The sequence below is a fragment of the Cladophialophora yegresii genome, assembly GCF_000585515.1.
Source record: "Cladophialophora yegresii CBS 114405 chromosome Unknown aczIN-supercont1.4, whole genome shotgun sequence".
NCBI lineage: Eukaryota > Fungi > Ascomycota > Eurotiomycetes > Chaetothyriales > Herpotrichiellaceae > Cladophialophora > Cladophialophora yegresii.
Genome location: NW_006913048.1, coordinates 2,188,986 through 2,212,462, shown reverse-complemented (window position 1 = coordinate 2,212,462; position 23,477 = coordinate 2,188,986). Strand labels below are relative to the sequence as shown.

At 55.2% G+C, this 23,477-nt stretch overlaps 6 protein-coding genes across 6 annotated transcripts; all 6 read right to left on the bottom strand.

The window, feature by feature from the left end:
- Nucleotides 1-315: 315 nt before the first annotated feature.
- On the bottom strand, nucleotides 316-2,895 carry A1O7_06132 (uncharacterized protein; the record flags this gene model as incomplete). The annotated part of the gene is made up of 1 exon (XM_007760136.1): nucleotides 316-2,895. One exon carries the CDS (start codon nucleotides 2,893-2,895, stop codon nucleotides 316-318), a length of 2,580 nt encoding a protein of 859 aa, XP_007758326.1.
- Nucleotides 2,896-4,313: 1,418 nt separating this feature from the next.
- Nucleotides 4,314-6,118, bottom strand: A1O7_06131 (uncharacterized protein; the record flags this gene model as incomplete). Its single annotated transcript, XM_007760135.1, has 7 exons — nucleotides 4,314-4,547; nucleotides 4,635-4,968; nucleotides 5,083-5,138; nucleotides 5,221-5,309; nucleotides 5,363-5,389; nucleotides 5,437-5,800; nucleotides 5,975-6,118. The coding sequence occupies 7 exons, from the start codon at nucleotides 6,116-6,118 to the stop codon at nucleotides 4,314-4,316; spliced, it is 1,248 nt and encodes a 415-aa protein (XP_007758325.1).
- Nucleotides 6,119-6,657: 539 nt separating this feature from the next.
- A1O7_06130 (uncharacterized protein) lies at nucleotides 6,658-8,493 on the bottom strand (the record flags this gene model as incomplete). Its single annotated transcript, XM_007760134.1, has 5 exons — nucleotides 6,658-7,224; nucleotides 7,279-7,908; nucleotides 7,962-8,278; nucleotides 8,333-8,382; nucleotides 8,441-8,493. The coding sequence occupies 5 exons, from the start codon at nucleotides 8,491-8,493 to the stop codon at nucleotides 6,658-6,660; spliced, it is 1,617 nt and encodes a 538-aa protein (XP_007758324.1).
- A 1,247-nt stretch (nucleotides 8,494-9,740) lies between these two features.
- On the bottom strand, nucleotides 9,741-11,245 carry A1O7_06129 (salicylate hydroxylase; the record flags this gene model as incomplete). The annotated part of the gene is made up of 4 exons (XM_007760133.1): nucleotides 9,741-9,778; nucleotides 9,845-10,176; nucleotides 10,231-11,133; nucleotides 11,169-11,245. The coding sequence occupies 4 exons, from the start codon at nucleotides 11,243-11,245 to the stop codon at nucleotides 9,741-9,743; spliced, it is 1,350 nt and encodes a 449-aa protein (XP_007758323.1).
- Nucleotides 11,246-12,960: 1,715 nt separating this feature from the next.
- A1O7_06128 (uncharacterized protein) lies at nucleotides 12,961-15,230 on the bottom strand (the record flags this gene model as incomplete). Its single annotated transcript, XM_007760132.1, has 3 exons — nucleotides 12,961-14,846; nucleotides 14,913-15,011; nucleotides 15,182-15,230. The coding sequence occupies 3 exons, from the start codon at nucleotides 15,228-15,230 to the stop codon at nucleotides 12,961-12,963; spliced, it is 2,034 nt and encodes a 677-aa protein (XP_007758322.1).
- A 6,012-nt stretch (nucleotides 15,231-21,242) lies between these two features.
- A1O7_06127 (uncharacterized protein) lies at nucleotides 21,243-23,453 on the bottom strand (the record flags this gene model as incomplete). The annotated part of the gene is made up of 1 exon (XM_007760131.1): nucleotides 21,243-23,453. One exon carries the CDS (start codon nucleotides 23,451-23,453, stop codon nucleotides 21,243-21,245), a length of 2,211 nt encoding a protein of 736 aa, XP_007758321.1.
- Nucleotides 23,454-23,477: the final 24 nt, after the last annotated feature.

The window sequence follows — 23,477 nt, the reverse complement described above, 5'->3', positions numbered from 1 at the left end:
ACGACATCCATGGATCTACAGTGGTCCATTCGTGTGGTCCTCGATCCACGGAGAATACCGAGTACAATATGTACCTGGAACTCGGTCCTGTTTCTCAGATACCTACAGTGTACACGGCAATTCGTAGGCCGTATTCCATATCCTTTTTATCCCACTCCCGCGTCTCTGGCGAGTGCGGTGTGTCCGTGTCCATGTGAGGTCTCCCGTCTCAAGGCCTGAGGACTTGTATCCGATCTCATCCTATCGTAGTCCTACCTGGTCCTTGCTGGTGCTCATCTAGGTGCCTGTCCTATCCACATTCTCACGTCCATCCACCTAGAGCGCCGGATCGACATTCATCAAATCATCACTCATAATGTGCAGGACCTGCGTAAATGTGCGGAGTCTCCGACCACTGATGCCATCCATGAGGTTTGCAAAATCAAGAAGAACCCGCCTGGCGCCTTCGTAGCCGCCACTGTGCGCCACGCCTCCCAGGGAGACCATGCCGCCGTACTTGACAAACTGATAGACGTGGCTAAAATGCTCGTCCTCCCGGTTCGTCGTAAGATTCCGTTCGGTGGTAGTGGGGTCGAGGGATTCGTCCTTGAAACCCATGTCGCCTAGCTCGGCCCAGTCGGGTTCTGCCTCCATGAGTTCGACGGGCGCGGTCCCTTGGCGGCCGGAGCCTGGGTTGACCATGAAAAGGTACAGGCCGAGGACGAGCGCAGATGAAAATAGTGCAGTCACGCTGTGGATGGTGACGTTGTCGCTGACCCGTCGCTCCGACATCAGTTTGAACGTCTGAGCCGCGTGCACACAGGCTCTCCTTGCCGCTTGCGTCTGACTCCATTGGGAGATGTTCTCGAGGGCACCGGTGGCAGGTATGGCGCCGTGTCGACCCGCCGCGAGCTCGAACATGCGGAAGTCAGCCAGGAGCATCACGCATAGACTGTGCCAGAGAACGACGCAGTTCGTGTCGTCGATTTTGGCCAACGGACCTGCCGTGTTCATCGCTGCAAGAATGGCCGGCACCAATGTCCTTGCCCGAGCGTCCCCAGAGTACATGTGCCAGGGTATATACGAGCCGATGGTCAGTTGATCCGGGGGCATCAGACGCTGGTAGGCTTCGAGCACCTGGATCTGCAAAAGAGCAAGCAGGCTCGATCGTCCCAAGTAGCCTAGCTTGCTGATAGGCTCCATGTCGTGCTTGTGCAAGTCTTCGATTTTAAAAGTCGGGGCGCTTTGGTTCTTGCCACTTCGAAGAAGTGACTGCCACTGTGTCGCAGATTTGGCCTGGAAAAGCGCTTCGTCGCATGCCGCAACAAGACAGACCGATTCCGAACGAACAATGGGCGCCTTCGACAGCAGATTCGCGTACCACGAGTCACACTGTAGCAATCCCAGGATGAGACGCTTGGCAGATTCTATGCGACTCCACGCCTTCCAGCGGTCATCTGACTCGGACATTTCTGACAGCAGTGCGTCGAGAGATTGCCCATCTCCAGCCGAGAACAGCCCATTCTGCTGCACGATAGCCAGTAAACTGACATAAAGCATCTGACTCTGGTTGAGACAGTCCTTGTCCCCAGTGATTACGGACAAATTGAGCGTCAACAGTCCCGTGGCATACAGGACCATCTGCTGTGTCGGTGACGCGGAACAAGAAGCAGCCGTAGCGAGATCACTGCAAACCCGTTGCAGGAAGCTCGGAAACATTCTGGACACAAATCTCGTAGCACCAGTCGTTCCAAGTATACTTAGCCCAATAAGACATATGGCGAATAGCATGGGTGAAGGTGTATTCCGTACAGAGAAGGTCGCAATGTGAATGAAAGGCACAGTCGGATGAAAGCGGCGGAAGAAAAGTCCCAGTGCAATATCGAGTATCTCGGCAGGCGGAAATTCTTCGGATGGTGGTTGTGACAGCGAAGGGTCGACGACGGGTTGCAATTTTGGTGAATGATATCGGGACGGAGCAGGCGTACGGAATGTATCCCGGAGTCGTACCCTACATTCGGTGTCAAGCCCCCAGTTTGTAGTTGTTCTGAAGTCGTCGGCCACAGGTGACTCTGAGAAGAGGTTGTCCATTGGTGACAAAGCAACTTCTCTCCAAAGAATAGGCATGGAGCGGTACACGCGACCAGGACGAGGATTCCAACATCGCTGAACCCGAGAGAAGCGCTCTCGAGGGACCTTGGCGATGATCTTCGTTCTGTCGACAGGGTCGTAGGCTCTGCCATTCACTAGGTCTTTGGAATCGGCGTATTGGTGGGTATCAGGTAACCCATAAGTCTGCAGAAAATCGGGAGACTGATCCAGATCCCCCAGCGAAGGGAACAGCCACATCTGAAAGGGATCATGGAAGTTGCTTGAGCTGTCTGATTGAGGAAGCCATTCCATATGGTTGTCCGCAAACTGTACGGAAAGATTTGGCGCTATCTCGGACCGGGGAGTCTGGCCGGGATTTTGGGGGGATGTCATGGACGTTTCAAAGGTTGAAACCTCTCCGCTATGCTGCGAGGGAGAAGGTTTTTGACCGTGCGACGAAGTCGAGGTCTTGTTGTTCATGGTGGCGATGGGCGATGGAACGGACCAGGTCGACCCGGGAAGCTGTATGTCAAGGGCATTGTTCTGTGTCGATGACGGGTTAATGAAAGTGTGGGCAACCTCCAACGAAGGGTGTCGGGCGAGCTTGGGCGAATCATTATTGGGTTGGTTGAGGTAGTTGCTGGGTGAGAGGATCTGCATCAACGGGATGCCCGTCGTCGATGCATTGGCAATGGCCGACGGCGAGTTGACGTTGAAATCATCCTGGGCCGGTTGAGGAGGGACGCCCTCAGAGATCGTGTTCCTCCGTGAGTGAGACTGAGTAGCAGGAGCCGATTTGTCGTTCTTCTGGGCATGGCATTTCATATGCCGGAACAGGACATCGCTGGATCATGATTGGCATCACTTTGTGACATTAAGGATGACATGGGGAAGCCATACCTGCGTGAGAAAGCCTTGTCACAAATCGTGCAAGGGTAAGGTCGTTCACGGGTATCTGTGCATGTATGAGTAAAGTTTGTAAGAGGACGTTAGCGCGGGGTCGAGGTCCGACGTACGAGAGCGTTCATGGCGCTTGAAGTGCTCGGTCTTTGTGAAACGACGGCCACACACAGTACACTGTCGCAAGACCATGATGCATATGTGGAGAGGCTGTCAAGAGATGTGGGAGAGGCGGTGAATTGGGAATGAGAATGTGGGAGCGGTGGAGGAGGGGGAAGCGATGGGAAGGTGGCCGGCAGGAAAGATCTAAAGAGGTTCGAGATGCAGACGACGACGCACATGGGCTCAGGGTCCGAAGGTCTAATAGACGCGATGATAGCACATGGCGACCGACTTAGGCGGATGGCGGGCAAAGAGGCAGAGGACAGGCAGATGGCCAGAGTGCGGAGGAAGCGTGAACGAGGGTGCAAGAGGAGAAGGCAGAGGCGACTGGAAGACAGACGGGGCTGTGGAGGCTCCAGACACTCAGGCCAATTGGGTGAGCAGGATTGGCGGGAGAAATTAGCATTTAGGCGGCCGCACACTGGAGCGTCGAAGATTTTCTGGGGTTGGGGCCGCCAGGGTCGCACCTGCCAGCCACAAGTGCGGGAAGGTGCTCCGAGGGCGCGGAGGGAACATCTTGGAGCCGGTGAGTCGGCGCCGAGGGAGAAGTGAACGAACGGTGACTTCAAACTCGTGGTACGGTGTTCCCTCGCATGGGTCTTCTGCGACCGGGGTCGTGAGATCGTGAGAAGGGTCTTGGTGTCGCCCGACTCGGTCCTCGCTTTGCACCCGCCTCTGGTGTCTGCCTCCACAATGTCCGTCCTTCTGGTGGATCTGGTCGGCCAAAGAAGAATCTCCGGCCGGATCGAGGCTGCGCTTAGACGAGGCACAGGGACGGAGGCGAATCTGGAGCGTGGGGAATTTCCGGGGCTGATCACGTTTCGAGTGTCGCATCTCAAACTCGGGTGAAAGTGACGACACCACGACCAGAGTATACAAAGTAGTACGTGAGTGGCTCAATGTGAGGGGAACCACTGGGAATGTCATTGTTGACCTGCCACTGTCTTCACTGTGGCTCAGAGTGCTGAGCCATATCAGCCATCGTACCTGCGACCTTCCTAGGAAGTTCTGTACCCATAGCGTTGCTGGTAATATCCATACAAAAGCTCCTCCAGAGCAGTCCGTAATTGATCACGCCGACCCCATGCGCCGCACCTTATCAGTGTCGCGCCAGCAGATCCGGCAGCCAAGCGCTATGCTAAAGAGCATGCAAGAGAATTGAAAGTGCCCTTCGTCGGCCACTACGGCGGGTAGATACCCCAAGGATCCTCTCCCTCGCGCAACAACCAGACGGTCGACTGACAGTTGCCTTTCCCACGGACAGCATGCTTGCCACTGACGGCGTCGCCATCGTTGCACGGGCTGTCAAGGATGGCCTGAGCCGCCGCGGCAGCTTCGAGCAGCGGAACTTGACAGTCCTCATCCCAGTCCTCGTCATAACTCAGGTAGACGTGACATTTGACGCCAGGCAGGCCCTGTGGGAGACGCGTGGGTTAGCATATTGTACCTCGTAGTGATAGCTCCAGCGAACCGAAGAGAGAAGGAAGAGGCTGCCGACCTACCGCAATTTCAACGCCGGTGTCACGCTTCGCATCTTTCGCAGGAATCAAGACAGGCCGAGCAGGATTGGCGTAAATGTCGTTCAAGGCATCAACGCAGTCCGAGGTACAGACGTGCTTGTTCGGGTTGCAGACGGCGCCGTCGTCGGCGGCAGCTGCCAAGGTGGCACCACTCATAGAAGCTTTCCAGAGCATCTTGTATCCTTCCATCTGGGGAGTATCGCGGGGCAGGCGCACGCCGGGATGCGAGAGCGCCGGAGCTTGTTGATCGTTCGGGAGTGGCTCGTACGTGTCGCAGTCGACCCAGACGAATACCGCGACCCCACGGATAGTGTTGCTATGGAGGTGTCAGTCAGTATCGAATCTCATACGGTCTCTCTGGCTGGCATTGTCTGCGGAAGTACAGACTTCGACGCGTCTATGATATGACGAGAGTAGCAGCTAAACTTACATGTTGGCGAACTGGTCATTACCTTTAAAATGAACCACCTCGTAGGCGCATTGATTCTGCGAAGCACCGTCACATTAGCATCATATTGTGTCCACAAAGAACAAATCACCATGTCCCTGCCGGCAACGCAGAACTCACCGCGATGGTCTGAACCTCTATACATCCTTCCCGTTCACGGTTCCAGTAGAGGTGCTTCTCAGTGTACGATCCACATGTGTCCTTGGCGACTGTGGCCACGTTAGGAGCTTTTTGACCCGTGAGAAGAGACAAGACGACTTACAAGGGATGAAAGTCCAATAGCCGCAATCTGCTCCCCCTTTGTCAGTAGTGTCCGAGCCAGAAACTGCAACTGACCGTCTCGTGTCTTGAGCGTCACAGACGCCTTGAACCCCTGGCTGGTACCGCCCTTCCAGTTATAGCCTCCGTTGATCCCAATGCTGAGGATTTTCTTCATGCCAAAACTGATCGAGGTTTTGAGCTTGATGGCGTATCCTTGATGTATGGACTGAGACAGGGTGCAAGCCTGAGGACCTTGACAACCCGGCGCGCGGACGAACGGCTGCTCTTGTGCGTACGAGAAGGTCGTTCTCATCTGACAGAAGCTGCTGCAATCGCGGTCTTGTTTGAGGTTGTCCCCTGTGGGTTCTTTGAGGTCGTCTTCGCACGCGCCGGACGGGGTCAAGTGAAATTTCGCGGGGCAGCTGCTTTCCCAATATTCCTGTGAGCGGCGTCAGTCTCCTTTGGTGTAGATGGACAGCCGCCTCACGAATGACACCACATATAGATGATAGAGGTGGGGGAAAACATCGGCGGTGACCGTGAGAGTGACACGATAGTTGCATGATAGAGGTGGGGAAGACGTCGGCGGTGACTATGAGAATGCCACACTTACATGATAAAGGACAGGAAAAACATCGTTGTCCCATTCACAGATCGAGCCCAGGAGACCCGACCCGTTCGTGGGAAGTGCCAGCGTGGTTAGAGACAGCAGACCGAGAACCAGGACGAGGGTGATAGAGAGCGGCGTGCCGGCCATACCGACGACGTCGAAACGCATGGTACAATGAAAATGACAATTGAAGAAAGGACAGCACACGATGTGGTAAGAGGGTGAGCCAATCACATCGAAAGAAAAGAGAGCAGGAGACGTGTGTGGTAAGAGAGTGACGGTAGAGAAAGAGATCGGGGCAGTCTTACTCTTCTCCGAGAGATCCATCATTTCCAGACTCAACAAGTGCTGTGCACACGAAAGACACATCACTTGGCGGAGTCCATCACCATTCACTGTCCCGCTTCACGGATAGGCACGTGCGTGAATGGCAAGAAAGGTAGAGACCAGTGTAGCTGGAGGACGACAGGTGGGCCTTTGTCATTGAGCTGGAGATGACGGTTCAGGAAAAGCAGGCAGGCTTGATATCATCAAATGGATCGCCGTAGACATTTTTTGAATATTCAATATATGTCATGTCATTGATCGCAGACAATTTTAAAAATGTTCAGTATATGTCAATGTGACTGACCTGGGCCCAATGCTTCCCTTCAGTTTTCTCTTTTCCCATGCCAGGCATCACATCACTAATGACTCTCACCCGTGACGTGGGTGCGCTTGTGCATACGAGCCAGCCAGGTCCTGCTGGTGGCCACGCGGATCCTCTTCCCGAAGAACATAAACACCAAGAGCAAGAAGTCGTTGGCGGCCAAGACGCCGCAAAACACGCCCGCAATGATGGTGACGTATCCGCTCTCGACGATCCAGTCGAGGATCTTGAATCCAAAGCCGAAAGAAATGGCCTGCTTGCCCAGGTTCATGGCGATCAGCATTTCCGACAGGTTGACCGTGTAGCTGTCCACGGCGTAGGCGAGGGTGAAGGTGAAGTAGAAATACGCGGACCAGTTGCACATGGCCACACCCGCAAAGTATCCGACCCAGTGGAGTTGGCGTTGCGCGGTGTAGCCGTACACGATCAAGCTGGCGGGTCCGATCAACATGGCGGGGAGCAGCACGCCCAGACGCATCTCGGCCTCGCGAATGCCGCCGTTCTTCTTCGTCAGGTACGCGGCGAGTCGATCGGACGAGGTGGTGAAAGGAACAGCCAGAAGATACCCGACTGCGTTACCCACGGCGATCAAGCCGGAGTTGGTCTATTTTCACATGTTAGCGGACGAAATCTTCCCACCAGGATATTCTCTGCCTACCTGAGACCAATTGTAAGGGGGGGCCACGATCAGGGCAGGGAAAGTGTAGTTGAATGCCAAAGCTCCGAGACCAATGTAGATACCGTAGGTCGCCACGACCCAGAACACCGAGGGGACGGCGAAATAGGTGAAAGACCGCGCAATGGTCATGAAGAAATCCGCTTCAGGGTCATAGACGCCCCATGGCTTCAGGGTTTCGACGAACGTCTTCCGCAGTGGGGCGGCGTTCGAAACCTCTGTAAACGCGCCCTTCTCGTCCGTGGGTGAGACTTCCACAGCTGCCCCGAGCCGCCTCTTCATCTCGTCGCGCTTGTACCAGGTCTCCTCGACGAAGAAGAAAGCCAGGATGAACAACGCGCACGCAAAGGCGAATTCGACGTAGAAGAACAGGCGCCACGAGTAGCCACCTGCAAGCATATAGCCGGCATAGAGAGGTCCGGTCGCGCCCAAGCACAAGCAAACCGTGTAGTAGCCCAGCCTCTGGCCGCGTTCGTGCAGGAAGAAGATGTCGTTGACCAGTTGCACGGGAAGTGCCTCGCAGACTCCCGATCCGAAAGCGTGGATGATCCGGCAGGCCATGAGAGTGCCATACGAATTGCATTGTGAGCAACCGATCAGACCAGCAGCAAACTGATTCATCCATTAGTAAAGACCCGCCGAAAGCGGTAGAACAAGCAACTTACGAAGATGATCGAGATCAGCATCACAGGTCGACGGCCAAATTTGAGGTACATGGGAACCAGAAGAAGCGATCCGAATCCATAAGCCAAGTTGGGATATGAGATCAATCCCGAAGCAGTTGCCGGGTCGATTCCGAACGATTCCGAGAAGATGCCAATGTAGACCGAAGGGCCCAGCAACGACGAATTGCCCAAGAAAGAGTACGCGGCGCAGATACACAAGATCATGGTCTTCTTGAAATTGCCCCATTGGAGGGGGTCGTTGGGATCATCTGCCGGGACGGGAAACAGAGCTTGTCCATAGCCAGTATCATCACCCTCTATAGAAGAGGAGGTTAGCAGGTGTTCCGATACCTCGGTGACTCCCTACATACCTTGAGCCTGCAAGTTCACAGTTCCAGGAATGTCCTCTTCATGAGCGTGACTGTACGGGATGTCAGCAGGACAATTGACAGTGTGGAATAGAGGGTTGCGTCACGAACCTGTGCTTGAGGTGCGCCGGATGGTGCGCGTGTTCATGATGGTCTCCAGCCATGTTGGCGTTTCAGATCGATGCCTCTTGGAGGAACCACAAGCTGAGTCTGGGACAGGGAAAGAAGCGTGGTCGAGGGAGAGGAACTAGGGCATGCGTGGAGGGAGGAGGGATCGATCGTCTTTCATAAAGGAAGCGAGATCTTTTTCCTGGCACGCCTGGCTGGCATGGCCCATCGTCCCCGCTGAGGTCGCGCCAGTGCTTTTCCACCTGCTATCCTTGGCTGGAACAGTCCAGGGGACCGCCGACAGTGCCAGAGGGGTGGGGCGACGAGGCGGGGTCTCCACCACTCGGGCATGGGGCCACCGGGGCTCCTGTCGGCCCTGTTGAGCCCCCGGAAATACGCCAGTCCTTGGGTCCAGTGGCCACAGTGGGAGGCGTCCTGGCTCTGGAGCCTTTGCCTATACGGGCTCGACCGGCTCAACCGCCCGCCAACAGCTGGCTTGCGGTAGATAGCTGCTGCGCTAAGTGCCTGGATCGAGCCCAAAAGAGTCTGTTCAGGATTGGGATCTTCGCGACAACGTGGATCGCCAGATCCATCCTTCGGGGCTGCCTCTGCTCGCGACCCAGTAATCAGAACGCATGCTTGCCACCTTGTCGGGTCCGATTCCTGCAGTGTCACTGCCCCAGACTGCTTAAGGTTTAAAAGTGTTGGGAGACCATATGCCATGTGCGTCGAGACAATCATAGCAAAGAGATCGAACAAAAGACTTATAGCTAGACGAAAAGCTTGTCGCGGCGTCGGTCGGTGCTAAGGGGCAATCGTTGCTTTGCTTCGTCCTCTTGTCGACGACGCTGGCGAGCACACGTCAAGCAGTTCGTAGTTGTCACACATGGCGTTCGGATTGAGATCTTCCTCAACAAGCTTTGGCGAGCGTACGTCGAGCTAAGGCGGCACGGGCAAGGGAGCCATGCATGTCTGTGTTCGCCTTATCTTCTTGTGCATAAAAGCTTACCCATCCCATCGTCTTGGCCGCCAAGTTGATTCGCGACAATGTGATGGTGTTGATGTGGTTGACAATGCGTCTACCGAATATCATATCCACTTGAGTCACATAATTAAGATGTTGATAAGAACACACTGTCAAAGCTTGAGCGCTGTTTGGTGCAACCTGATCTGTGACCTAAACGCCCATGCAATACCCGCTCATGCCGCGTAACAACACATACAGAGTACACCCAACGTCTACCAACAGTTCTGTGCACCTTCCTCTCTGCTTTGAAGTTGTGTCAATCAGTCGATCAGGTAATCATAGCCGGCTTTGCGCTTTTGACTCGCGCTTCATCTCTGCGTCCAGTCAGTACAAGTAATTCCTTCCTCGTATGTGCACTGGGAGCAGGGAACCCAACTCACCTTTCCAGGCCTCCTCAGCCTTGGCTTCGGCATCCCAGCTCCAGATGAATTTCTGGAACTCCGGATCCCCCCACTTGTCGTCACTGTCACCACCGGCTGACAGGGCTCTGAACTTTGCATCACGAGCCTCTTGTTCGGGCCCATCAGGCAGATGAAGGGCCGCCCGCGTCGTGAGACAGGACTGTTGGATATGTTCGGCGCGGGCCTTCTGCGCCTTCTCGAAGGCCAGGAGCGCCGTCGGGATTTCGTCCTTCGATGATATCGAAGACAAGACCACTCCCAGGGACGCAGCGTCCTCGACCGCCTGCGCGGCGCCCTGTGCGACATATGGTCTATTTACCATGGTTAACGTGGACTCTCTGAAACAGGTGGCTCCGATAACTTACAGCATGGGATGGCAGGCATCCCCCATCAGGGCGCACGATCCTCTCACCCAGCGCAGCAGCGGCATGTGCATGCACAGCTTCCATTCCAAGACATCGCCCTCTGGGACGAGATCGAGCATCTTGACCAGGTTCGGATCCCAGCCATCGTAGTCGCCGAGGAGGTTGTCCTTCGACGTCACGGTGGTCCAGCTCTCGTCGACGCGACCACGATCCGGGTGAGCCAGCGCCATGTTGTAAATCTCGTGGTTCCGCACCGGATAAGCAATAATGTGCCTCCCGGGTCCGATCCACCGAATGGCCTTCTTCTCCTCAATGAAGGGCTTCAGCTCTGGGTAGTTGCTGAGCATCTCCCGGGTAAGGACGACTCTGTAGACAGCATCTCCCGTCGGGATGGCGACGTCCTTGTCGTCTCCGAGAAGCTTCCCACGAATCATGGATTTGATGCCATCGGCAGCGAGCACCACGTCACCATGCACCCACGAGCCGTCATTGAGCTTTACGGCCGCCGGGCTGAATTGCACGTCGTCGACCCTCGTGTTGGTCTGCAACTTGACATTGGGCAGCGCCAGGGCTTTCTCAAGCAGAGACATCTGCAAGTCGGCCCGATGGACGACGAACTGCTCGCCGTGTTCCTGGCTGATCGGGACACTGCCGAGAAGAGTACCGCCCTGCCAGCGCAGGATATGGATAGCCTCGAGGGCGACGCCGGTGCTGCGGACCTTGACGCCCGCTCCTAACCGGTCCAGGATGCGTGTCATGTTGGGTGCGCACTGGATTCCTGCTCCGACTTCGGCGATCTCAGGAGCGAACTCAATGAGATGCACATTGTGGCCTCGTTTTCCTAGTGATAGCGCCGCGGCAAGCCCTCCAATTCCAGCCCTGGTAAATGACCACTCAGCCTTGCTCGTTACCTGCTGTGAAGAAAGCGCCCTACTCACCCGACTATTATCACCTTTAGCGGCACCTTCGCTGGCGCATACTGTCTCTCCCTGTTCGCTTCCGAAGTCAAACCCATCTGTGCTGTGGCTGTCCGTGGCTGATTTCTGCACGCAGCCTCGCCAAGGATGTTACAAAGCGGAGTAGCTCAACTGGCACGAAGCAAGCAAGCGACGAGCTTTAGCTCCTGTCTCGAATGTATCGTCCCTTTTGGGATACGAGACACGTAGATCTAAATCCCCTCGGGGCCCGCGTGAGTCGTTCGTGAATGGTGGATCGTGCCGGGCGTGTCGAGGGAGACTGTTGGAAGTAATGTGGTCATTGATGAAGTCGCGGTGATCAATAAAAAGACCGGACTTGCTCGATCTTGACGAGGCTTCATTCCCCCCGGCCAGAGGGCAGTTTCTCCCGATCGTGGGGCCGTTCCAGTCGGCAGATAAGCAGGCAAGCCTGACCCCACGGACTCGCCCCGGGATTAGATGCGGAAGGCTTGGGGAGCTCTGGCGCGGGCGTCAGCGCCAGGACGTGGGCCGGACGAGCACGCCGTTGGCACCACGCAGGCGCGGGCTCGTGGGCGGATGGCCCTAGGAAACATGACGATCTCTCCATCTGCCGGCTGCAGTATCAAGCTCCTGGCTGGATGGTTCATGCTTCTCGCTTGTGCCTTCGGCACGCATGTACGATCATTGGTTCGCCCCATGACGCATAGGCAATGGCGCGCAAATTAACTAGCACGTTACGACATGACGATCTTGATGAACGAACATGAGAATGCCCATGGCAGTTGCATGGGTGCGTAAGGCCGAATCTTGAGGCGACAGCGGCCGCTTTGGCGAGGAGGTACGGCAGGCAGCAGCAGGCTAAACAGCATTTGTGCTGGCAAAGAAGACAGTGAGGTGAGGGCGAGGTGGAAGGGGATCTGGAAAAAGGGCAAACATCAAGACAAAGCTCAGAAATCACACGCCTCGTCGTCTCGCTCTTGGGAAGCCTCAATGTCAGGCCAGTGCGCGTTCTAAAGTTCCTTTGCGTCCATCAGAAATATCGGCTCGATTTTGATTCACAATTAAAACTGGGTATGGTGTGTAATGTAATGCTCGGTCCAAAAGTCGACCAACTTTGCAACGTCCGTCCCATTCCTTCGTAGCCTTTCGTGCCCCATTCCATGACAAAAAGCCCATTGATGCTGGAAAGATGTGAAAAAGAAGCGCAAAGGGGGACTCGGTCACAAACACAAAGCCAGAAGAATACACGATACCCAGGGCACGCAGGGAAAGAAACCGAAGAAGAAACCGGGACCGATCAAACGCCCAAAATAACCCCCCTATTTCCTGATCGCGCTTCGTACCTGGCACCCCTCCAGAAGCAGAAAAGCGGAATTGCAATCGAAATCCCATCCACGGAGCCAACAAGAACGATAGCCGAGGAAGAAACCCGCAAAAAAATCCCTGAAAACCCGCCTTTTCAAATGCAGAAATGCTCGTTCCACGTGTCTCACTATGCTCCCTCCCTCGCTATGCACCAAAAGAAAACCGACTGTTTGTGCCTTCCTGCGCTGTCCTGTGGTCCAGGGGGCGGCTGTCCAAGAAAGAACTGTGGGTACAATCCAGATGAGAGCACGCGTCGCGCTCAATGACCGACCTCGAGAAGGTGCCGGCCGCTTCTCTAGTATGCCATCTGCAAGGCACATATTCAGCCAGAAGTTGTTTTCCGGGAACCCATCTTGTCCCTTGGTGAAGAATTGAGGCGTTCTGTATTTCACCGTACTGCCCATCACTGCCCCTAGCCCTGCAGCTACTATTGGAACCCTTGGTTCCATTGACCTCCTGCCTGACCTTGGCTCTGTGCGCCAGAAGGCCAGCTTTGGCCATGCTGCTGGTTTGACATGTACTGAGACTGGCCGCCCATCTGATACATCCCTCTCTGGGCGCCGCCCATGGCCAGAGCACCGTACCCGGCAGCACCCATGGCCTGCAGTCCAGCTCCGGGCCCATATAGCTGCTGACCTCCAAGACTTCCGGCACTGCCTTGGTGATGGAGCATCGGCATATGTGGTGGTTGCATCTGTTGCGGATGCGGTGGTGGGCTAGCATGTGCACCGCCCGGTAGAGGTGAAGGTATTTGCCCCTGTGCAAGATTGGGAGAGAATTGGGGGGTGGTCATACGATGAATGCCCGGTGAAGGGTGAGGTTGAGGTGGTGGGGCTCCCCAGCTCGGTTGTTGTTGTTGCTGCTGTGGCTGTTGCTGCTGCTGCTGGTTCATAGCATGAGGAGAGAACCCACCACTTCCGAACGCCATAGGCTGTTGAGGGGGAGCGGGTTGCGACATTGTTGATAGGCTCGATGATGATCTCGCATAGCCCGGATGCTGAGGCGGAAATTGTGATGAATCACGTGTGGTGTATTGCTGAAGACTTGGTTGCCGGACGGGGGATTGTATCGGAGGCTGCTGGTGAGTGAATGGTGGAGGATGCATCGGGGCCTGAAGGGCCTGAGTAGAGTGAGACATTGTGTTCGGTTGAGTAGATGGTACGTCGGTTGAGGGGAAACGGGGGGATGAGAAAGGATGGTTTGTAGTTGCCGCTTCGGCTTCGACTGGTGGAGGTGTTGATACTGGTGGCTCGTGAGGTCTGCGCCAGTAGTCTTCAACAATACCACGCCGATACCTGTTCTGTTGGTTGATGGTCTTGCTGTACTCGGCTGCATGAGCGGCCTGACTGGTCAATTCGGCGTCGGAACTGGAACGTGTGAGATCCTGGTATGGCGGTCCTGTAATTTCATGCCGTGGGCGTACGATATCTTTGTATCGCGATTCATAGGCCGGGTCAAAGGAGGCCAGTTGAGCCATGGTCGACGCAATCCCAGATTGCAGAGCCGGGGGTTGGACTGTGCCATAGCCCGGTCCATTGCTGTAGACGATATCACCGTAGCTCGCGGCCACGGTTGCTCGGGCATTCAACTGGTCCTGTGCTGCCGCTTCTCTGGCTCTGGCGGCACCTGGTCGCTTTTCGCCGGCGGCATCTTGCTCCGTGAAACCTTGCTTGATGGCTTTGGCCTCCCAGTAGTCGTCTCGCACTCTCCGCCCGTCTTTGATGACACGGCTGCCGAATTGACGGAACATGGAGCGCGCCGTCACCACGGCAATCTGCCTCGACCTGTACGAGTAGGGCAGGATTTCGCGGTTGACAAGCTCTTCCTTCTCCTTGACGCTCGCGATGATCTTGAACAAGGACCTATTCTTGTTGAAGAGCAGGTACGAATCTCGGTATTGGAGCTGGCGTGCGCATTCAGTGGCGAGCATAAACAGCTTCTGCCCTCTACCGGGCAGGACGAAGGTTCTGATTTTGTACTCGCGCCCGCCTTGGAGATAGCCTAAATGATCCACCTTCTTTTCGCCCGCCTCATCGACCTCGCGCGGCTGATATTCGTCTCCTTCTGGCTTCAGCACATCGCTCGTGTGGTCCCTAACCGTCGGCAGTGCCTTGATGGTGGATTTGGGGATGGTGCGTGGTGGAGAGGTTTGTGTCGGCGTCAACGCTGGTGGTTGTGAGCCTCCTTGGATCACCGGTGTGTGGTTTTGGTCGGGCGAAGTTTGACTGGATGGGGTCGGGAAAGCGTCAATATGGGAGGTGAAGTCGGCGGAAGCCCTGGGTGTTTTGGCTGGCCGGCCACGTTTGCGCGGGCCTGCAGCACACGTCAGCATAGGGCTTAGGAGACTGGCGCGCCGGTAGAAGGCTTGCGCAGACTTACCATCGTCGTCGCCTTGATGATATTCGCTATACTGCTCGGGCGATCGACTTCGCTTGACGCCGCGTGGGCCGGATTCGGTCGATGATTGTATCAATCCACCTGTTACGCGCACGATGTCAGTGAGCGCACACAACTATGGGTACGACTGCGAGATCGTTGCATCGAGGTGATGATGCGTTCAGGACCGCAGCGAATCAAGACTTGATCGACATGAGAGCCTCATGGTCTTCCCAGTGGTCAGGTCAGGAAACCAATGAAACAGAGCGTACCACTAGCGTTCAAAGCTGCAGGATTGATGGTTCCTGAACCATCGCTCATGGCGCCGACACCATTCAAAACATTTGTAGGCTGGCGAGTAGGTGGATAGATGGACATCTCAGGGCCGGGTCGATGAAAGGGTGGTGATCGCGGTGGTGGTGGTGGTGATGCGCAGGCTCTGCACCCGCATCAGCACGCCAGGGAGCTGCCAGGCAGCACAAAGTTGAGTGCGACCCAGACTTGGAAGATTTGGGAGAGGGTGCCTGCGTCGGGTGAGTCGCTCAGCTCGGCGCCTCTCGAGCAATGTGCGACAGTAGGAATATTGGAGTGCGACGACGATGCCGACGGCGACAGGTAGGAGGGTATAGGCGGAGCGAGGCGTGCACAAAGGTCACAGGCGTGCAGCAGTAAAGTTAGCGAGGATGACGAGGGTGATGCTGGGAGCCAGTGGCCGTGGGCGGAAGGTAGATTCTGGTGGAGGAGGACGGCAGAGGATGCAGCTGGAGCTGGGGGTGGTCTTAGTGTTGCAGTAGTGTCTCTTGTCCCTCTTGAGCCCGAACGAGACGCCTGTTGGTCGGCTGGATACGCCACGGTTAGCAGTGGTGAACTGCTCATCCGCCGCTGGGTGGAAGTACGAAGTACAGACAGAGGAACGGGCGACGGCGCCTGGAGCCTGCAGCTGCAAGTCAAGAGATGGCTCTTCCTTTTTCTCGCTGCTCGGACTCTGTGTCTCACTTGGTCAGTGTCTTCCTGTTGTGTGGTCTGGGCGGTCGTCAGTCACAGTTTGTTCGGCCGGTACCCCTCGCGCCCAAGATTAGGCCTGAGGGTTCGTAAAATGACGACTTTGCCGAGGGAACTCGAATTTGGCGGCTGGGAGGACGCGCAGCCAACTGGTGTTAGTGGTGGCGACCGCCGCAAGTGATGACAATTCTCGACTTTGGAGACGACTCTGCAGCGCCTTGATTGGGGGACGAGTTGATGGCTCGGTCAATATAGAATCTGGGGATTCTGCGATCAGACCAGACAGCCGGCACAGTGATGATGATGTGGGTTAAAGTTGGAAATCCACCGTGCGCGAAATGACCAGATGACGGTCAGATCTGGCTGGATACTGAGTGGCACCTGGCACTTGCAGAAAATAACAGATACGGCGACTGTCTAATGGTGATGAACTACTCCGTCTGCTCTCGGTAATATTAGTGCACGGCGTTGGAGAGGGATCGATGTTGCTCCGAGAAGCACGCCTAAGTAAGTCACAGACCCCAGTCGCCTCTCGAGGCGGCACGCTGCGGGTGCTTGTTCCAGGCAAAGTGGCTAACTAGTGCATCTGAGCACTGCGTATGATCCCTGCACGGCGGCCAGTGGATCTCGCGGTGGGTTTAGAGAAGGTGCTTCCGCAGTAATCCCGGATGCTCGGAAATAGGCTGATGCCGAAGAACGCAAATCGACATGCGCGGATGGCTGGACGGTCGACAGTGATTGGAATACCGTCGCTATTTGGTATAGACGTGGATTGGATCCAGGAGCTCGGAGAGTAGAGCCTCGCAGCAGGGTGCGGGAGATGTGCGGCCACAGATACACTGGGTGAACAAGGTAGGAGGCACGAGAGAAGAGATGGAGGGGAGTGGAGAGCAGTCAGCGACTACAGGACAAGGATCACAGCCGAGCAATATTCTTGTGTCGAGTCGGCCAACTCGGGAAGTGGTGGGGACGATGAGACTGTCAAGAGAGAGTCACGCAGCGTGCCTGATAGGGACTCCCGCGCGAGTACTGCTTGGAATGTCAGATGTCTGCCGAACAAGCCCGAGTTCACTTGCGTGTCGATGTCTGGTGCGCCTTGTACACCGTAGCCTGTAGGCTGATGTCGGGTTCAATCCTCGGGTGGACGGGGTGCTGCAAGAGACAGAAGCAGGTGGCAGATGCACATGCAGCAGCGGCAGCTTGCGATATTGCAGCATACAGCGAGATGCGGTTTAAGCGGCACATATGCGGCCAGGGTGGGACGCTCTGAGGCGTCTATGAGCACACTTAGTAGCGGAGAACAGGGACCAGGGAATAGTGAACAGGGGTGGGGCCACCAGATGAAGAAAACTGTGTACCGAGTTGCAGTGCTGCGCGGTGTCCAACGCCTGGACAGTGCACAGTAGTTGTTCTCTATTGGCGGGTCGATAGGTACCTAGGTATGTTGAAGGTGCCTAATGAATAAGAGCCTCCGTCGCGCTTTTTCGCCTCTGACTCGTACGAGGTGCTCGATAGCCTTGGCTCGCGTTGAGAGCGGCATTCTCAGAAGTAGCCTGTTGGGCGGCTCTTCGCCTTCCTCGCCTTATTGAGCATTGAGCTGCTACTCTTTCAATCACATTTGTCGCAACATGCTGAGTGCGGGGCTCACGTAGCAGGATACAGTCACAGTGCTTGATGGCAAACATGCCAGGCGCTCCGACCGCAGGAGGTATCTTTGTTCCTGGTTTAGGTAGTACCGCCTGTCGCTTCTGCCTTTGCAGCTGAAAAGAGCGTTCATCTTCGGGTCGTCTCCGGGGTCCACAGCTTAGGGAGTCATGTGGCACGCATCGAGCACAAACTCAATCGCGTCCATGTGAGGTGCATGGCACTGGTAGACTACTGTATGTCTCCAGCTCTTAAATCCAGCCATGAGAGCCCAGCCGTCGCATCAACTCTCTCTTCATCCTTCACTGGCATTTGTCGCCCGTGGTTCGAGGCCCATTCTTTGACAGTTGTGCTGCCCGCGGCACCGTCGAGTGAAAGTAAGTTCGTGCCTCAAGCTGGGCTCTTGGTACAGAGTATGTTGCATCGAGGTCTGCTCGATTCCGGGTGTCAAGTTTCTTTGTCGTCTCTCGCTCGTAGCCCTCTCGTCAGCCAGTCAGCTTGCAAGGCCAGTGCGCGCGTCGAGTCTCCATCTTTCTGCACAGGTCATCTGCTCGAACGAGACGTTGACATCCCTGCTCGTGGCGGAAATGTCTATCCATGGTTCTCCCTCTTCGGTCATCGCGATGCACTCGCGAAATGCCTCCCGTCCACTCATGGCCCAGCCCTCTAAGAGTCGGAGCGGCCGCTAGGCAACTTGTTACTTCGCGATAGCCTCGAGTCCCAAAGAGTGCAACGCTTCGAGGCTGCATTTCTTGATTTCATTTCCTTTCGCTCGCCTGCACGCCCCGCGCCAACCTAGCGGCCTTTCGCATCGGCGAGTCACCCGGAGCCATTCTGTCAGCTGATACAATTGGTTATCACGTCGAACGGTCCCCATGACCAAGTGCCTGGCCAATGATGGTTTGCGTTTCCCCCGTTCAGTCATCCACTTACGCAGTGGGATGGGGACGCGTCCACGCCTTCTCGCACGATCAGCGTCTTTGCTCTCTTCCCAGCAGGGTTACTCTTGCAAGCATTCGAATATCCAGTACGGCGTTCCTGGTTAATCTATCGATCGCTTTCGAGCACAAGCCACTGCGGAGTGCTGAGCGGGGTATCGCTCGTTCAGGCATTTGTACCATTCCTGTTCATGGGATGTGAAAGTGTTCGGGCTTTTCGCAAGTGTCTGATGTCTTTTCGTCATCGTCTTGTTCCGATGGGTCATGCATTCATGCATCTTTCAAAGCATGTCTGCCAGAAAGGAATCCCTTGCGGCGCTTATGCTTAGTCTGAGCTCTGCCGCACTGCTGATTGAGCGTCCCCGGATCAGCGGCCGCATAATGGTCGTGGATCTGGCCGTGGAGTCTCTCCGTCTCGAATCGCCTTCCCAGTACCTCGTATTGCTCGCGCTCGCATGCTCGTCCTCGCGACATCGCACAATGCCTATATAGACTAAAACTGCCTTTTCGCGGCCGCTAGATGCCTGCCACGAATTACAGGCCTGAATGAACGCCATTTGAAGCATATGTCAATGTGCTCGTTCCCAAGTGTAGCAATTTATGACAAGCTGAGCAGGCCTGGAAGAAGCTCCCAAGCGAGCACGGAGCATCAGGAATTTCTGTCCGTGTATTCTTGCTCGGTGCTTACCGGATCGTTAGCTTTTAGAAGTACGGAGTACATGGTCATCTGGAAGAGTCGTCTTCGCAATGACGACAGCGTACAGTCGGCGACCTTCCTCCCCAACTGAAACGCGCCATGACGAACCTAATATCACGCTTTGAACATTCGGTCAGTCTACAAGGACCGGGAACGAGAAGTAAATACACAATCGCAGTAGAGCGATGCTAGCGAGCACGAGGATAGAAAAGCTGCCCCTGGTAAATATTATGTGCTTGGGAAGGCGTGCGGGCAGACATTATTGCTCGCGCCTTCGTGCTGTGTAGAGCTTCCCCACTCTGACTCGACAGGCCGATGGCATTGCTGAGCATATCACGAAAGATCCGACCTGGAAAGGGCGCCACATTGCGTTGCAAGGTCTTCTGTGGCGAAAATGCACCGGGGCTATTTTCCCATGTTTGGTCTTCGGGACAGGGTAAAGCCTTGAAGTCGCCAGTTGGGTGCCAGTTGGCACCGAAGCGGGCCCCTGCCAGTGATCAACAGTGACTGAAGCTCATGCCCTTTCGGCCCGGTCCAGGACCTGCACACATGCACAAGGGGTCAAGGAATTCGAAACACGTCCGAAATGATGGTGTTGGCCGTTGCGATCGTGATGGTGTGCTACAGCCAGCTAACGTGTCGGCTAGGCACGACCGACGGGAGCTTAGGGGACGAAGGCAATTCCACTCTCCGCTCTCGGTAAGCTTTGATCCTGGTTGACCATGTGGGTGAGCTGCCACCAGCGACACAGCACATTCTCATTCTCTAGCAGGACTCTGCATAGAATGTACGTCCGCAACGTCACAGGACTCCAGGGATCTTTTCGCTTTTGACATTGACCTGCAAAGGTCAGACGTGGCGCGTCGCGCAGCGATAACGTTGACACCGTGTACTGAGCTTCACCGGATCGTCTGAACCTAGGCCCGCTTGTCACACCTCGGAACAGACGACGCGAGCCGTCCTCGCAGTGCCAACCTGAACCCTGCCGCCGCTGCTAGTGACGTGCATCGGATTATGCAAGATTGCTCAATTGCAAGGTTGAAGTGGGTGTGTGCTGCGCTGGCCCAAACGGATTGACAATAAATGTGATTATTTCGTTTCGCCCCGCCTCAAAGGCCCATCGTGTAAGGAGATCTTGCATCCGCCTTTTGTCTGTTGTGAATTGCACACACAGCTTTCCAAGCCGGTTCCGTAGTGGGTGTGTGCTGGCCGATTGGCTGACGGCGCCGCCATTCCCAGCTATTGGGTTCGTGACACCTCAAGCAAGCAGGACAAGTGGAAACTCAGCTACACGTCACGGAGGACACATCTCGTGCAACGAGGGCTGCACGCTTCTGTTGTGACCAGTGACTCAGAGGCGGTGCTCTGAGGTGTTTCCTGTGTCTAAGTAACAGAACCATGGAATTTCAGTGTTTCAGCCATCGACACTGAGTTGACCTTGAGAAGACAAACAACGTAATTATGGAGGTGATGGAGCAAGAGACTACCTACGGTACAGGGACGCAGTCACTCATCCAAGCTGAAGAGCAGCCTACCCAGAGCTCCTTCCGTACTGTCCAAGTTTGCCCTATTCAATCTTCTGTCACTCGATGAAGCATGTCTGTGTGCCTCCTCAGCTCCTCTTTCCCAGCAATAAAATGCAATCCAACTCCAGCAATTCAGGGGTATCTCGTGAAAGAACTAACCACCAACTGTGCCTTTTGTCGTGGACATATGGGGGTATCGCAGCTTTTTCTCGCGCTATGACAAATTCCGTCCATCTGTGGCTGGGGTCACATTTGTCGTTTCTCGTAACATATCGCTTCCATGTGCGACAAGTGAGCCAAGAGCTCATGTTTCATGTATGCCATCCTACACCGCCAATTCGCTTCGTTGTTGATACAATTCGTCCAACTGCATACCAGTGTCTTTCAATGAAATCCAACCAGGTGAGCCACATCATTACATCTTCATCTCCTAGCGCCACAAGTTGAGCACCGTGCTCGGGTTCAACTGGCGGCTGTTCAACTTGATCTCAATTGCCACCGAAACCGTAGGGATCAGTGTCCAAAGTCACTGCTGGAGAAGACGTCCAGTGAAGGTCCCATCCAGAGATCTGCTGTCGTCTGGGTTGAAACGGCCGGGTCTACAGTGAGCTGCAAGATCACTGGAGAGACCTGTGGCTGCGAGCCAGTTCGTGAGATCGTTGTCATCACGAATACGAGCAATCGAGACTCCTGTCTCTGGATCCTGCATGATTTTGGGCTCCAGCTGGCGCATGCTAAGTAGCATCTGAATCGTTTGCGCAAAGGACTCGGCCTTTTCGGCGTAGCATGATGGGGTTTGGTCAAGCGGGAACTCCCTACCTGCTGTAGCCCAGCTTCGATAGAGCCAGCACATACGTTCCGCACAATTCAACATTATGAATGCAACCAGGAACGTTTCGAAGGGTTTGCCCTTGTTGCGCAAAAGCCGCTGCTCAAAGTTGTGCAAGGCACTTCTGCAGACAACACTGGCACGCTTCTCGATTGCTGCTCGAAGTTGATTCGTCAACATGCGATGAGAAAATGGATGCATGGTGTCGTCAACCGCACTTTGTCCACTGTCAAGAGCACTGTCCTTGCTGAAGAATGCGGTCAACTGATTATCCGTTATCACCACCGTTGCAACCCACAATTCAACAATCTGTGAAACAAGGTTGTCAGACTTCTGGGTATTCTCAGCAAGGAGACGGCTTTGGTGCTCTGCTTCGATCGCCTGGGCAAGTCGAAGACTGCCTTTCATGGCGGATGATGGCTCCTTCTCGATGATTTGAGGGCAGATCGCCTTGAGGTACTGTTCGATCTTTGGTAGCACATTTTCGGTCTCAAGATCCAACACCAGCACTTCATCTTCAGGAAATGGTTGATCACCACAGTCAGTGGGAATGGGTACATGAGTGAATTGGCGAGCTTTGAAGGTGACCTTGTGGTCGAAGAAGTGGAAAGCTTCCAGCCGGCCGCTGAAGCCACTTTGATTGGCCTGATTCTTCAGTTTCTCAAAGTCATGATGTGTGAGGACAGTGTAAGGCATGATGAAGTAGAGTGGGAACTCCTCGTCAAGCCTAGTCCGGACGCATGAGATATTCCACAAACGAGGGTTCTCGACTGAGGCGCAGGTTTGGCAAGGTGTGACCTGAGAACATGTTTTCCTCAACATGCGACAGCGCCAGCAAGCACCAAGCTTTCGTACCTGGCGCACTTCATCGCGGCGTTCGGGGGCAAACTTTCCACGGACCCTCTGCTTGGGATGGTGTGCTGGGAGGTCATTGTCCTCAGCCAGGTGATTGGGTTGATCATTTGGGTTCATGGCAATTGGTCGGAGTTGTTGGCTTGATGATCTGTCTATGTGACTCGGCAGTGCAGCCATCGCGGGCCCAGGAGGAAAATGCTCGTCCAATGAGTGACCCGGGTGCATTGAGCTGATCTGCTCGATCAGTGGCGGTGGCAATGGCACAGTTGTCGATGGGAATCGTCCAGAGTTCTGGCAAGACAAGACATGCTCCTGGGACTCTTCAAGAAGGTCCTGAGAGATATCGCTGGACGATAGGATATCAGCTCCCGGCGCACTCTCATTCAGCAACGTCGCATGTGCTGTAGCGGCTATGGTCGAGAGATCTGGGGCTCCTGTGCTGACAAGAGAAAGATCACTCATGGGAGTGGGTGACACGTTGCCTATGTAGGAATAGCCGGTTGCAAAGGTCGAAGCTGTGGTAACTGGGAAGCTGTCTCCTTCCAGCTGGGGGTCAAGCAGTACACCGCCAGCTTGGTCCATCGGGGCGTAGCCAGCGCTGACTACTACGTTGCCACTAACATGACTGGATACCTCGGCGAGTAGTTCTAAGCTAGCGAGCTGCCGTCCGTTCTGAGCCGCAACTCCTCCTGTCCTATTGCCCTGGTTCTGCTCGTTGTCACGGGGTCCCACCAACAGGCCATTGCCATGGTGCAGGCCGCTGTTCCCGGCTAGTGCCACGTTACCATCACTTTCTGAGTTGCGCGCTGGATCACCGTCCGGATTGAGAGTTGGCAGTACGAGGTCATGGAGGCGGAAGATGATGCTGGCGCGCTCCGCATAGCTGATGGCAGGACATTTCTTGGTCAGGTGAGGGATCATGGCCTCACTGCGTCCTCTTGCAAAATGTTCGCCGCATCTCTTGCATGTCTGTTCATAACGGTTGGACATGTCACTAATCTTGACACCACGCTCAAAGAACTCCGTCATAAGCGGGTTAGGTCGACGACCCATTGTCGCTGGAGCGGCTCGCACGCC